Genomic DNA, 13,769 nt, shown 5'->3' with positions numbered 1-13,769 from the left:
GGCTGGGCGCGGTGGCTCACGCCTGTAATCCCAGCACTTTGGGAGGCCGAGGCGGGTGGATCATGAGGTCAGGAGTTCAAGACCAGCCTGGCCAAGATGGTGAAACCCCGTCTCTACTAAAAATACAAAAATAAGCCAGGTGCGGTGGTGGGCACCTATAATCCCAGCTACTCGGGAGGTTGAGGCAGAAGAATTGCTTGAACCCAGGAGGCAGAGGTTGCAGTGATCTGAGATCACGCCACTGCACTCTAGCCTGGGTGACAGAGCAAGACTGTCTCAAAAAAAAAAAAAAAAAAAAAAAAAAGCCGGGCACAGTAGCTCATGCCTGTAATCCCAGCACTTTGGGAGGCCAAGGCGGGCGGATCACGAGGTCAGGAGATCAAGACCATCCTGGCTAACAAGGTGAAACCCCATCTCTACTAAAAATACAAAAATTAGCCGGGCGTGGTGGCGGGCGCCTATAGTCCCAGCTACTCGGGGGACTGAGGCAGGAGAATGGCGTGAACCTGGGAGGCGGAGCTTGCAGTGAGCTGAGATCATGCCACTGCACTCCAGCCTGGGCAACAGAGCAAGACTCCATCTCAAAAAAAAAAAAAAAAAAAGCAGCACCTTACATCTATAGACCATTTATACCATGTACCAGGTACTAATTGCTGTTCCTGTATTCCTCTAATCCTCACAACTGCTACTGCCTTTACACATAAGGAAACTCAGGCTGAGAGGTTAAATGATTTACCCAGATGGTCAGTTAGCTGGTAAATTGGGCGATGGGATCAGAGCCGTGGCATTCTGACTCTAGAGCTCTTCCTGTAACTCACACACACACTGCAGCTCTCACTAGCAATGAGATGCAGAACACAGGCCACACCCGGGGAAGGTGACTCCCAAGAGGAGAAAAGGGAACCCTGCCCTGCAGCGCAAGGCTCGCAACAGTCACGCACTTGTTAATGTTAAATAAAGAGAAGAGAGTCAATTATAGTTTCCCCAGGAGCTACCTGCTCATCTGTCTGGATACTGAAATAGGAAGATTTATCTTACTTATATTACTCTTTTTTCTGAGATGGAGTTTCACTCTTCTTGCCCAGGCTAGAGTGCAAGGCTGGAGTGCAATGGCATGATATCCGCTCACTGCAACCTCCATCTCCCAGGTTCAAGCGATTCTCCTACCTCTGCCTCCCAAGTAGCTGGGATTACAAGTGCCCACCACAATACCTGGCTAATTTTTGTATTTTTAGTAGAGATGAGGTGTCACCATGTTGGCCAGGCTGGTCTCGAACCCCTGACCTCAGGTGATCCGCCTGCCTCAGCCTCCCAAAGTGTTGGGATTATAAGCGTGAGCCACTGCACCAGATGTTATGTTACTTTTTATACTTTATTGTACCTGGAAGAAACAGACAAAAGTTATCAGATGGTCCTTTTTCTGAAGAGCTGCCTTTTACACATTTACTATGAGCTGGTGGCTTTATGCCAAGCAACAGCTAGCTGTTGAGGGTAACTGATATAATTGTACCCATTGATATCCTTTCTATTTACTAAACAATATAAAAGATAAAAGCAAAAGTGTCTTCAAAAGAAGACATACATGTGGCCAACAAAGCATATTAAAAAGTGTTCATTATCACCAATGACTAGGGAAATGCAAATCAAAACCACAATGAGATACCATCTCACACCAGTCAGAATGGCTATTATTAAAAAGTCAAAAAATAACAGATTCTGGCAAAGTTGCGAAGAAAAGGGAACCCTTATACACTGTTGGTGAGAGTGTAAATTAATTCAATCATTGTGGAAAGCAATGCGGCAATTTTTTAAAGAGCTAAAAACAGAACTATCATTTCACCCAGCCATCTCACTATTGGGTATGTACCCAAAGAAATATAAGTTGTTCTACCATAAAGACACACGCACATGTATATTCATTGCAGTGCTATTCACAATAGGAGAGACATGGAATCAACCTAAATGTCCAACGATAGACTGGATAAAGAAAACATGGTACATGTACACCATGGAATACTATGCAGCCATGAAAAACAACAAGATCGTGTCCTTTGCAGGAACATGGATGGAACTGGCGGCCATCATTCTTAGAAAACGAATGCAGGAACAGAAAACCAGATACCGTGTGTTCTCACTGATAAGTGAGAGCTAAATCATGGGAACCGATGGACAGAAAGAGGGGAACAACAGACACTGGGGCCTGTGGGAGGAGGAGGGAGAGGCTCAGGAAAAAAAAAAAAAAAAAACCTGCCAAGTACTATGCTTACTACCTGGGTAATGAAATAATCCATACATCAAACCCCTTAGTCATGAGTTCACCTGTATAACAAACCTGTGCATGTACCCCTGAACCTAAAATAAGTCAAAATATTTAAATTTTAAAAAACAAAAGTATCTGATAAAGAAGGTGGTTTGCTTTTAACCATAGTGTTTTTCAGTTAAATAGTTAAAAATATTTTTTTGATTTCCCTTAATTCCAGATTGATTTTCTTTGGGGCTTAAATTCTTAAAAGAAAGGAAAAGTGTAGAAGTCGGGTACAGTGGCACATGCCTATAGTCTCAGCTACTCCAGAGGCTGAGGCAGGAGGATCACCTGAGCCCAGGAGTTTCAAGCTGTAGTGCACTGTGATCATGCCTCTGAATAGCCACTGCACTGCAGCCTGGGCAACATAGGAAGACCCTATCTCCAAGAAAAAGAGAGATAGAGAAGGAAAGAAAGAAAAAGGGAGGGAGAGAAAGAAGGAAGGAAGGAAGAAAAAAAAAGATGAGATATTTTGGGAATGTCATTCAAAGACAAGAATAGTTGCATTATTGATTTTGTCAGGTTTCACTGGATAAAAGTAAGATGTCATTAATTGTATGTGGTTATATAAGAAGCTGGAACTCTTACCTAAGTAAATTGTTGATGGGTTGTGAAATAATGAAGGACTCTTACCTACATGAATGTTGATGGGTTGAGAATCAAGTAAATTTAAACGCTGGTGAGAATTACAAAGAAAGCCACAGATGTCGTTTATTCTCTTTGTACACTTAGAATGTAATATGAAACAAGATATAAATTTGTGGAAAAATTAAATCATAGAAAATTAAAGAACAGTTTCAACAATAGGAAACGTTAGGATTATATATTAATAGTTATTTGTTTGTTTTCTATTTCCTACCCTGGAAAATGAGTTGCAAGGGACAGGAAATCCTTTGAAGTATCCCTAGTGCCTAGAATGATGTGGTCACCTGGTAGGTATTTAGTAAATATTGTATGCATTGATTGTGTGAATGTATTGAAGTGAAAAGCATGTAATCGCTAAGTGGACAGACTGCACAGTAAGCTTGTTGGTTGTTCAGTGGAAAATGAGACTTAATGAAGCTGAGTCTTCTACAGAGGTTTTCAGGGAGAAGGATTGATTTCAAGTGCATTTGAGAGGTAGAGTTTGACCAGCAGAGAGAAAGTAAGAAGGACATTTTGGGTGGGCAGATTGGCATGAACAGATGAGAAGCAATGGAAGAGAATTAAGATGTATTTGGGAGACTGCAAAAGAACTGTTTCGTGTAGTCTAGAACAGGGGTCCCCAATCCCCAGACCACAAACTGGTACGGGTCCGTGGCCTGTTAGGAACCAGGCTGCACAGCAGGAGGTGAATAGTGGGCCAGCAAGCGAAGCTTCATCTGTGTCTACAGCTGCTCCCCATCGCTTGCATTACTGCCTGAGCTCCACCTCCTGTCAGATCAGCAGTGGCATTAGATTCTCATAGGAGCACAAACCCTATTATGAACTGTACATGCGAGAGATCTAGGTTGCATGTTCCTTATAAGAGTCTGAAGCCTGATGATCTATCACTGTCTACCAACACCCCCAGATGGAACTGTCTAGTTGTAGGAAAACAAGCTCAGGGCTCCCACTGATTCTACATTATGGTGAGCTGTATCATTATTTCATTGTCTATTACAATATAATAATAGAAATAAAGGGCACAATAAATGTAATGCACTTGAGTCATCCCAAAACTCTCCCTTTCCCCAACCTCGGTCCATGGAAAAGTTGTCTTCCATGTAACTAGTCCCTGGTGCCAAAAAGGTTGGGGACCACTGGTGTAGAAGGTGATTTATGGAAGAGTAGGGAAAATTAAGTTCAAAAACCATTAGGCAGGGGTTGTGGGAGGGTACAGATTTGGAGTTTGGGATTTATTTTATGGGAGAAGAGGAGCCCTGCAAGGCCTTGAGCCGAGGAACGGCCTGAGGAAGGCAGGGCTTGATAAGGACTGTCTTGCAGTGGAGCAAGAAGAGCCTGGGTACTGTGAGATTATTGAGAAGGGTGTAAGGGCCCTGAGCCAGGGATATGATAAAACACAGAGAGACTTAGGAGATGCTTCAAAGGAAGAATCAATAGGCTTATTTTTTGGACATTGTAGAAAAGAGAAGAGACTGAGCCGACTGAACAAATCTAAGCGTGGGTGATTGGAAAAATGGTATCACCTTTTTTGTTTTTTTTTAATAGAGATGAGGTCTTGCTATGTTGCCCAGGCTGGTCTTGAACTCCTGGCCTCAAGTGATCCTCCCACCTCGGCTTCCCAAAGTGTTGGGATTATAGCCGTGAGCCACTGCCCCCAGCTGGTAATATGGTTTTAAGAAACTGTTTTGTTTACCTTAGCATCCTCACAGCATGTGTCTTCTGTCATTTCTAAGGTGACAAGTGAGGAGGAGTAGAGATTTAGATGCTTTGAGCTCATTATTTTTCTATGATGTAAGCATTTCCTGCGGCGTATAAATGGTGGAAAAGAGAAGTTATATATGGCACAGAGCAATTGCTAGATGGAGTGACTTTAGAACCCAGATTCAAATGTGAAATCCAGAAGCACTCTTTTCTTTATTCAGTGGGTCTTTTTTGAATATCCTACGATGGGTCATGCACTTGGCCAGGAGCTAGGGTAGTGCAAGCAAAAAAAGACATGGTCCCTGCCTTGGGGCAACCTAACAGCCTAGTAGGAGACAGATATTAAACAAATAATTATACGAGTAAAAATGAAAAGTTCTAACTATGGCAAATGCTATGGAGGCTAAAGGCATGGGGCTGAGAGAACATATAAGAGGGTTTTGACCAATCTGGGATATTAGGGAAGCTTTTTATCAGCAAGTAATGTTGTACAGAGAGTTGAAACGAAGAATTCCTGCTACTGCAGAACTACCTTACCATCGCATGCCTTTTGCCAACTGCAGAAGTCATGAAAAATAATTTCTTCTCCTAACTCCAGGTTTCTCTCATCTGCCAACCCCTCCCTGCCCCACCACCCTCCCTCAGCACACACACACAAGTCGTAATCATCGTTTGTTTTTCCCAAAGATTCCTGTACTGGTTTTTTGCATCCTCATATCACAATCTGATCGTTTTCACGTGTTACATAATTTAAAACGTGGTTTTCAGTTAAGTCGCTCAACAATTTGCTCCCCATCAGTAGCTCTCAACAGATAGCCCATCTGTGGGCAGGAGGGAAGGATGAGAGGTAGTCTGGTAAAATAGTTTGAAAAATACTGCCCGAGAGGAGTTTTCTCCCATTTTCTAATAAGATGCTCACTTAGAAACGGGATTGCAGTTTTCTTTTAGATTTTCTTGTTCCTTTTCTATGACACTGCAGGGATGAACTCTTCCGACAAAGCCTGGCAAAACTGCGAGAGCAGCTGGTTAAAGCTAACACCTTGGTGAGGGAAGCAAACTTCCTGGCTGAGGAAATGAGCAAACTCACCGATTACCAAGTGACTCTTCAGATCCCTGCTGCAAACCTCAGTGCCAATAGGAAGGTAAGAATGTCCTTCAAGTGAGAGGGCAAGATGCACAATAGTAAATATTGTAAAATAGGATCTAAAACTGAAACCCCAGAAACATGCCTGAGGAGATCCTGATATCAGCCAGAGATGTTTATTTTTTTCAAGACATTCTTTATATACCTCATTGGATAAGAATGCTATTTAAATGATGTTCTTAGATATGTAATAAGCAGAATACACAAAATTTTAGTGGCTGAAGGACTTCCTAATTTATATGCCTTCTTTAAAACAATAAAACTGGAAACATGTATTTTGCCTGCTTTTTTTTGCATGTAAATGCCCCTTTCTGAAATGGGGGAATACATGTAGGCTATAGTACCTGAGGGTTTTTTTTGTTTGTTTGTTTGTTTTTAGACTGAGTCTTGCTCTGTCACCCAGGCTGGAGTGCAATGGCATGATCTCAGCTCACTGCAATCTCCGCCTCCTGGGTTCAAGCAATTCTCCTACCTCAACCTCCCGAGTAGCTGGGATTACAGGTGCGCACTAGCACACCCAGCTAATTTTTGTGTTTTTAGTAGAGACAGGGTTTTGCCATATTGGCCAGGCTAGTCTTGAACTCCTGGGTTCAGATGTTCTGCATGCTCAGTCTCCCAGAGTGCTAGGATTACAGGCGTGAGCCACTGTGCCCAGCCTGCTATGGTACCTTTTTAAGAGTGAATTCTATAAGAAAGGAAGACTTTTCATGATACCTGACTTCAGATACACGACTCTCTTTGCAAGCGTTTGGGAGTTTCCTGTCATTTCACCTTGAAGAATTTTTCCTGTAGGGAGAAACTTTGAAGAAAATTGTTTTTCATTTTTGTTGCTGTTGTTGTTTATCGGGGGAACCCGCCCACAATATTTCAATGTAGGTTCTTTCTATTTTCCATAAGTGTCAGCCAGCTGAGAAATAAAGAGAAAGAGTACAAAGAGAGGAATTTTACAGCTGGGCCGCCGGGGGTGACATCACATATCGGTAGGACCATGATGTCCACCTCAGCCTCAAAACCAGCAAGTTTTTATTGAGGGTTTCAAAAAGGGAGGAGGTGTAAGAACAGGGAGTAGGTACAAAGATCACGTGCTTCAAAGGGCAAAAAGCAGAACTACTAATACCAGTCTAGCAAAGATCACATGCTTCTGAGGGAACAGGACAGAGGCAAAAGGAGAACCACTGATAACGGTCTATGTTCAGTGGTGCACATATTGTCTTGATAAACATCTTAAATAACAGAAAACAGGGTTCGAGAGCAGAGAACCGGTCTGACCACAGACTTACCAGGGTGGAGTTTTTCCCCACCCTAGTAAGCTTGAGGGTACTGCAGGAGACCAGGGCGTATCTCAGTGCTTATCTCAACCAGGTAAGACATTCCCAGAGCGGCCGTTTATAGACCTCCCCCCAGGAATGCATTCCTTTCCCAGGGTATTAATATTAATATTTCTTGCTAGGACAAGAATTTAGCAATGTATCTCCTACTTGCATGTCTGTTTATAGGCTCTCTGCAAGAAGAAAAATATGGCTCTTTTTGTCCAACCCTGCAGGCAGTCAGACCTTATGGTTGTCTTCCCTTGTTCCCCAAAAATCGCTGTTATTCTGTTCTTTTTCAAGGTGCACTGATTTCATATTGTTCAAACACACATTTTACAATCAATTTGTATAGTTAACACAATTATCACAGTGGTCCTGAGATGACGTACATCTTCAGCTTACGAAGATAATAGGATTAAGAGATAAAAGTAAAGACAGGCATAAGAAAGTATAAAAGTATTATTTGGGAACTGATAAACGTCCATGAAATCTTCACAATTCATCTTCCTCTGCTACGGTTCCAGCCGGTCCCTCCGTTCGGGGTCCCTGACTTCCTGCAACAGTTGTTGTTTTTTGAGACAGAGTTTCGCTCTTTGCCCAGGCTGGGGTGCAATGACATGATCTCGGCTCACTACAACCTCCGCCTCCCGGGTTCAAGTGATTCTCTTGCCTCAGCCTCCCAAGTGGCTGGGATTACAGGCATGCGCCACCACACCAAGCTAATTTTGTATTTTTAGTAGAGGCAGGGTTTCACCATGTTGGTGAGGCTGGTCTCGAACTCCTGACCTCAGGTGATCCACCCACCTTGGCCTCCCAAAGTGCTGGGATTACAGGCATGAGCCACCGTGCCCAGCCAGAAAATTGTTTTTCTATGACTCAGAAAAAAAGAAAAACTAAATTTAAAAAAAGTAAGAAAATTGTTTTTCATCCATTCATTTTTTCTTCCAGCAAGCAAGCTAGAAAATGAGTCAGGGAGTATCTTATCAGTCTTACTGGGTTTTAGTCTTTTGACCTAGTAGTTCCCCTTTGGGAAATTTATTCTAAGCCCATAGTCATAGAAGTGTCCATAGAGATTTATACACAAGGATGCTTATAGTGGACTTTATAATAGCAAAACCTTGAAACAGACATGATGTCAAACAATAGAATAATTACTCAAATGTATAGTACATCCAAATGCTAAGGACACTGCTGTGTTGCCATTAAAAAATCATGGTTATGGCTGGGCCTGGTGGCTCACGCCTGTAATCCTAGCACTTTGGCAGGCCAAGGTGGGCAGATCGCTTGAGTACAGGAGTTCGAGACCAGCCCGGGCAACGTAACAAAACCCCATCTATACAAAAAAATACAAAAAATAAAATAAAAAATAGTCAGTCATGGTGTCATGTGCCTATAGTCCCAGCTACTTGGGAGGCTGAGGTGGGAGGATTCCTGGAGCCCAGGAGGTCAAGGCTGCAGTGCACTAAGATCATACCACTTCACTGCAGCTTGGATGATAGAGCAAGACCCTATCTCAAAAAAAAAAAAAAAAAAAACATGCTTATGAAGAATATTTAACAATACAAGAAAAATGATCACAATATCAAAACTGGAGAGAGGATTGGGGTATGAAGTTATACTTTTGTTTGGTCTTGATCGTGATAAAAATTAAAAAGTGTGCATGAGTGTACATAGAAGGTAGAAAATAAACCAGACTATCCTCGTAGGTGGTAGAATTTTATCTTCTTTTGTATGCATTTATGTGTTTTGCAAACTTACTGTGTTGCTGTTGTATATATATTGCTTTAGCAATCGAAAAAGGAGTTATAACAGGGTTTGTTTTGTTTTTCTTCCTTATGCAGAGAGGTGCAATAGTGAGTGAACCAGCTATCCAAGTGAGGAGGAAAGGAAAGAGCACCCAAGTGTGGACCATTGAGAAGCTGGAGAATAAATTAATTGACATGAGAGACCTTTACCAAGAATGGAAGGAAAAAGTTCCTGAGGTAAAAGAGACAAAATGTAATGGAGATTTTGTTATGTTAAAAACAGAGAATATAAGCGATTTAGCAACACACACACACACACACACACACACACACGGAGATGTGCTCATGATACGTTAGATATTATATTAGGAAAATAAAGTACAAGTGATTTTGAAAGAAGCGCTAAGTTGGATCAGTAATACAACACATGATCCCCACACAGTTGGGAACTAAATGAAGAAAACATATAGTAGATTCTTATTTGGCTTCATGTTTACTACATTTCAAGTGAAAAGAAATAGAATGAAGTAAATTTATGCCATTTTATCGGTGCTGTGAAAAATCAGCTTGGCTGGAGCCAGTGTGGATTTCGCATTCATTAATGTGTGTTCACGCACCCCTAGCTGTGATCGTGGCCAGGTAGATTACTAAGAGTAATTTAAGCTTGCATAATCCATTTTTTGGACATTAGCAGTGGAAAAGAAGACTTGGCAAAGGAGATGAGGCAAAACAAAGGGGATGAAATGAAAAAGCTGCAAGTGAGGTAGATAAGGAAGACAAGGCAGGAACTGAAGAGGAATCTTCTGCACAGGCATTACTTAGCTCCCCAGCAAACAGGCCCCTCCCATGGGCTAATTCTTTTTTTTTTTTTTTTTTTAATGGAGACAGAGTCTCGCTCTGTCACTCAGGCTGGAGTGGTGTAATCTCAGCTCACTGAAACCTCTGTCTCCTGGGTTCAAGCGATTCTCGTGCCCCAGCCTCCTGAGTAGGTGGGACCACAGGCGTGCGCCACCACGCCCAGCTAATTTAGTTTTTATTTATGTGACATTATAATTTTACTTGCTGTTTAAATGGATAGATTCTTTAAATTTTTTTTCAAATGCTAGTTTTAAATAATATTATTTAAATTGATGTTGTGTTTCTTATTCGTCCACTCACTGGCCCCTCCTACTGCTCAGGCAAAGAGACTCTACGGAAAACGAGGTGACCCTTTCTATGAAGCCCAAGAAAATCACAATCTCATCGGGGTGGCGAATGTATTCTTGGAATGCCTCTTCTGTGATGTGAAACTTCAGTATGCAGTCCCTATCATCAGCCAGCAGGGGGAGGTAAGCACAGGCCAGCCTTGGAGAACGATGGTGGTTCAAGTTTTTGTTTTGTTTTATTTTGTTTTTCATTCTATTTAAGCTATGTTCTTGAGGTGGATCAAGAAACTAAGGCAAATAGTCAAGGTCTGCATTCTTTTTTCTCTACTAATAATCGATATTAGAAGCTTTGAGGATTAAGTCATGGTTTTGTTTGTTTGTTTGTTTGTTTGAGACGGAGTCTCGCTCTGTCGCCCAGGCTGGAGTGCAGTGGCGCGATCTCGGCTCACTGCAAGCTCCGCCTTCCGGGTTCACGCCATTCTTTTGCCTCAGCCTCCCAAGTAGCTGAGACTACAGGCGCCCACCACCATATCGGGCTGATTTTTTGTATTTTTAGTGGAGACGGGGTTTCACCGTGTTAGCCAGGATGGTCTTGATCTCCGGACCTTGTGATCCGCCCGCCTCGGCTTCCCAAAGTGCTGGGATTACGGGCGTGAGCCACGGTGCCTGGCCCAAGTCATGATCTTAAAAGATTATTATAACATTTAATATTTGGAGGTCACAAGTTTTTTCTTTGTTTTAATCAAATGGGAAATATTTTGGAAACCATATTCAGCTCTGTGCCCCATATCGCTCTCTCTTTTTAAAGGTAATCTCATACCTTTGCGATATACTCTAGTTCCTTCCTGGCCCCTAAATGGTCTTTGTAAGATACAACTCAGGAGGATTATTTTGCAGTCCAAAGTACTCAAAACAAAACAGGCTTCAATGACTCATTGTTACCCTCCTTTTAAACTCTGGTATTTCAGCTATTTAGATATAGTGGCCTAGGTAGGCATAAGATATTTCAGAATATGTACGTTGAACTACCAGGTTATTTCTTGTGATTCTTAGAGCAGGTGAAGAATAAGATGCCATTCTGCCCAAAGTGAAGCTGCGATATAGACCCGGGTTCCCAGTTATGGGGTGTAAGTGCACAGCCCACCCTCCACTATGGAAACACCCCATGGACATTCTGCTCCAGAGGACCAGTGCCTAACAGAGCTTTTTCCCATGGGAAAAATGGGCACAGTTAGGAGTCTGAAACCAGCCTGGTCAACACTATGAGACCCCATGTCTAAAAAAGAAATTTAAAAATTGACCAGGCATGGGCAGAGTGCAGTGGCTCACGCCTGTAATCCCTGCACTTTGGGAGGCAGAGGCAGGTGGATCACAAGGTCAGGAGTTCAAGACCAGCCTGGCCAATATGGTGAAACCCCGTCTCTACTAAAAATACAGAAAAATTAGCCAGGCTTAGTGGCGGGCACCTGTAGTCCCAGCTACTCGGGAGGCTGAGGCAGGAGAATCGCTTGAACCCGGGAGGTGGAGGTTGCAGTGAGCCAAGATCACACCACTACATTCCAACCTGGGTGACAGAGCAAGATTCTGTCTCAAAAAAACAAAAAAAAAAACAAAAAAATTAACCAGGCATGGTGATGAGCACCTATAGTCCCACCAGCTACTCAGGAGGCTGAGGTGGGAGGATCACCAAAGCCCAGGTAGGTCTAAGCAGCAGTGAGCCATGATCATACCAATGCACCCCAGCCTGGACAACAGAGCAAGACCCTGTCTCAAAAAGAAAAAGCACAGTTAACATGGCAGAGTGATTCAGTGGCTGAGTCCCTAGTTCAGGACTTCTTAATTTGGAGTCTGTGGTATGCTTTGAGTATTCCATGAATCCCCCTGAAATTATATTAAAATGAATTAGATTATCGAAAAGCATTAAAAAGAAAAAAAAAAGCTTGGCCGGGTGTGGTGGCTCACACCTGTAATCCCAGCACTTTGGGAGGCCGAGGCAGGCAGATCACCTGAGGTCTGGTGTTCGAGACCAGCCTGACCAACATGGAGAAACCCCATCTCTACTAAAAATACAAAATTAGCCGGCGTGGTGGCGCATGCCTGTAATCCCAGCTACTCCGGAGGCTGAGGCAGGAGAATGGCTTGAACCCGGGAGGCGGAGGTTGCTGTGAGCCGAGATCGCGCCATTGCACTCCAGCCTGGGCAACAAGAGCGAAACTCCGTCTCAAAAAAAAAAAAAAAAAAGCTTAAGAACAACTATCTTCTGATTTCTTTTATTTCCTTTCTTCCCCCATCTTACTACTTCCTCCATATTTGTCTTACTTCTCAGATATCATCAAGTAATTTCTTGTAGGTCCTTGGTGCCAGTACCAATTGCTGTGTGGAAATTGGATCTGATCTACCTTTAAAAATAACCTTCCCTGTTTAGGATGATAGCAGTACTACCAGAACATGTGTCACCTTGTACACATGTGTAATGACAGCCACAGTCATTACAACCTGAAACTATGTTATGAAATATAATTAAGACAAAGCACTCCAAGAATGAAAATTTTAGAATAATCCTTTTCCTCTAATTTGATTCTGTGCAGCCAGCTTTAAGAGAAACACGGTTAAACTGGCTCCTATCCAGAGAGCCACCATGATAGAAAATTTAAAACCTTTTAATGAAAAAGTTTTAAAGTAACATTCCTCATATCTATGTGGCTTTCAATATGCTGTTCCTCCTGGATTAGATCTAATGGCACTGCTTTATGGAGCCCTCCTTCATCCTGCTCCCAGCCCCAGTCTGAGTTACACACCCATTCTCTACTCTCAAGAGAATAAAAGCTACGCGAGCCCGGGAACCTTGTCAATTTGGTTTGCTATTGGATGCTCATAGCACAGTTCCTGGCACAGTTAGTTCTTGGTAAATATGTGTTAGTGGATAAGTTTATCCCATAACAACTCGCACATATATCTATTATAGCAACTATTCTATGCTGTTATTAGTGAGTTTTGTTGCTGCTGTTGTTGTTGTTTTTGTTGTTGTTGTTTGAGACCGAGTCTCACTCTGTTGCCCAGGTTAGAGTGCAGTGGTGCGATCTCGGCTCACTGCAACCTCCGCCTCGCGGGTTCAAGCAGTCCTGCCACAGCCTCCCGAGTAGCTGGGACTACAGGTGTGACCCACCATGCCTGGCTAATTTTTTTAAAAATTATTTTGTATTTTTAGTAGAGACAGGGTTTCATCGTGTTGGCCAGGCTGCTCTTGAACTCCTAACCTCAGGTGATCCACCCGCCTCGGCCTCCCAAAGTGCTGTGATTATAGGCTTGAGCCACCACGCCTGGCCTGTTAGTGAGTTACTTCTCTGTCTTGCCTCCCTTTACTGTGAGTTGCTTGATGGCAGAACCTGTGTTTTTATTTTGGTATTTCATGAGCTAGCTGTTTGGTCAAATGAATAAGTGAATGAAGCATTTCATATTCACTCACATGAATATGTGAGTGAATATATTTTAAAAAACATGGATAGCCAGGCATGTTGGCTCACACCTATAATCCCAGCACTTTGGGAGGCCGAGGCAGGCAGATCACAAGGTCAGGAGTTCGAGACCAGCCTGGCCAAGATGGTGAAAGCCCGTCTTTACTAAAAATACAAAAATTGGCCGGACACGGTGGCTTATGATTGTAATCCCAGCACTTTGGGAGGCCGAGGCGGGTGGATCATGAGGTCAGGAGTTCGAGACCAGCCTGGCCAACACAGTGAAACCCCGTCTCTACTAAAAATACAAAAATTAGCTAGG

At 42.8% G+C, this 13,769-nt stretch overlaps 1 protein-coding gene across 9 annotated transcripts in view; it reads left to right on the top strand.

The window, feature by feature from the left end:
* Positions 1-13,769, top strand: part of KIF13A (kinesin family member 13A) — a 243,532-nt gene that overhangs the window by 172,867 nt on the left and 56,896 nt on the right. For all 9 annotated transcript variants that reach the window (XM_063604760.1, XM_034961513.4, XM_034961510.4 and 6 more), the window contains exons 18-20: positions 5,628-5,790; positions 8,944-9,084; positions 10,026-10,175. In XM_063604760.1, the coding sequence (XP_063460830.1) occupies positions 5,628-5,790; positions 8,944-9,084; positions 10,026-10,175 (454 nt within the window). The remainder of the gene's footprint in view (positions 1-5,627; positions 5,791-8,943; positions 9,085-10,025; positions 10,176-13,769) is intronic.

This window comes from Pan paniscus, chromosome 5 (genome assembly GCF_029289425.2).
Source record: "Pan paniscus chromosome 5, NHGRI_mPanPan1-v2.0_pri, whole genome shotgun sequence".
NCBI classification, from domain to species: Eukaryota; Metazoa; Chordata; class Mammalia; order Primates; family Hominidae; genus Pan; species Pan paniscus.
Note: the sequence above shows the minus strand (reverse complement) of the source record. Positions and strands in the feature narration are given on the sequence as shown.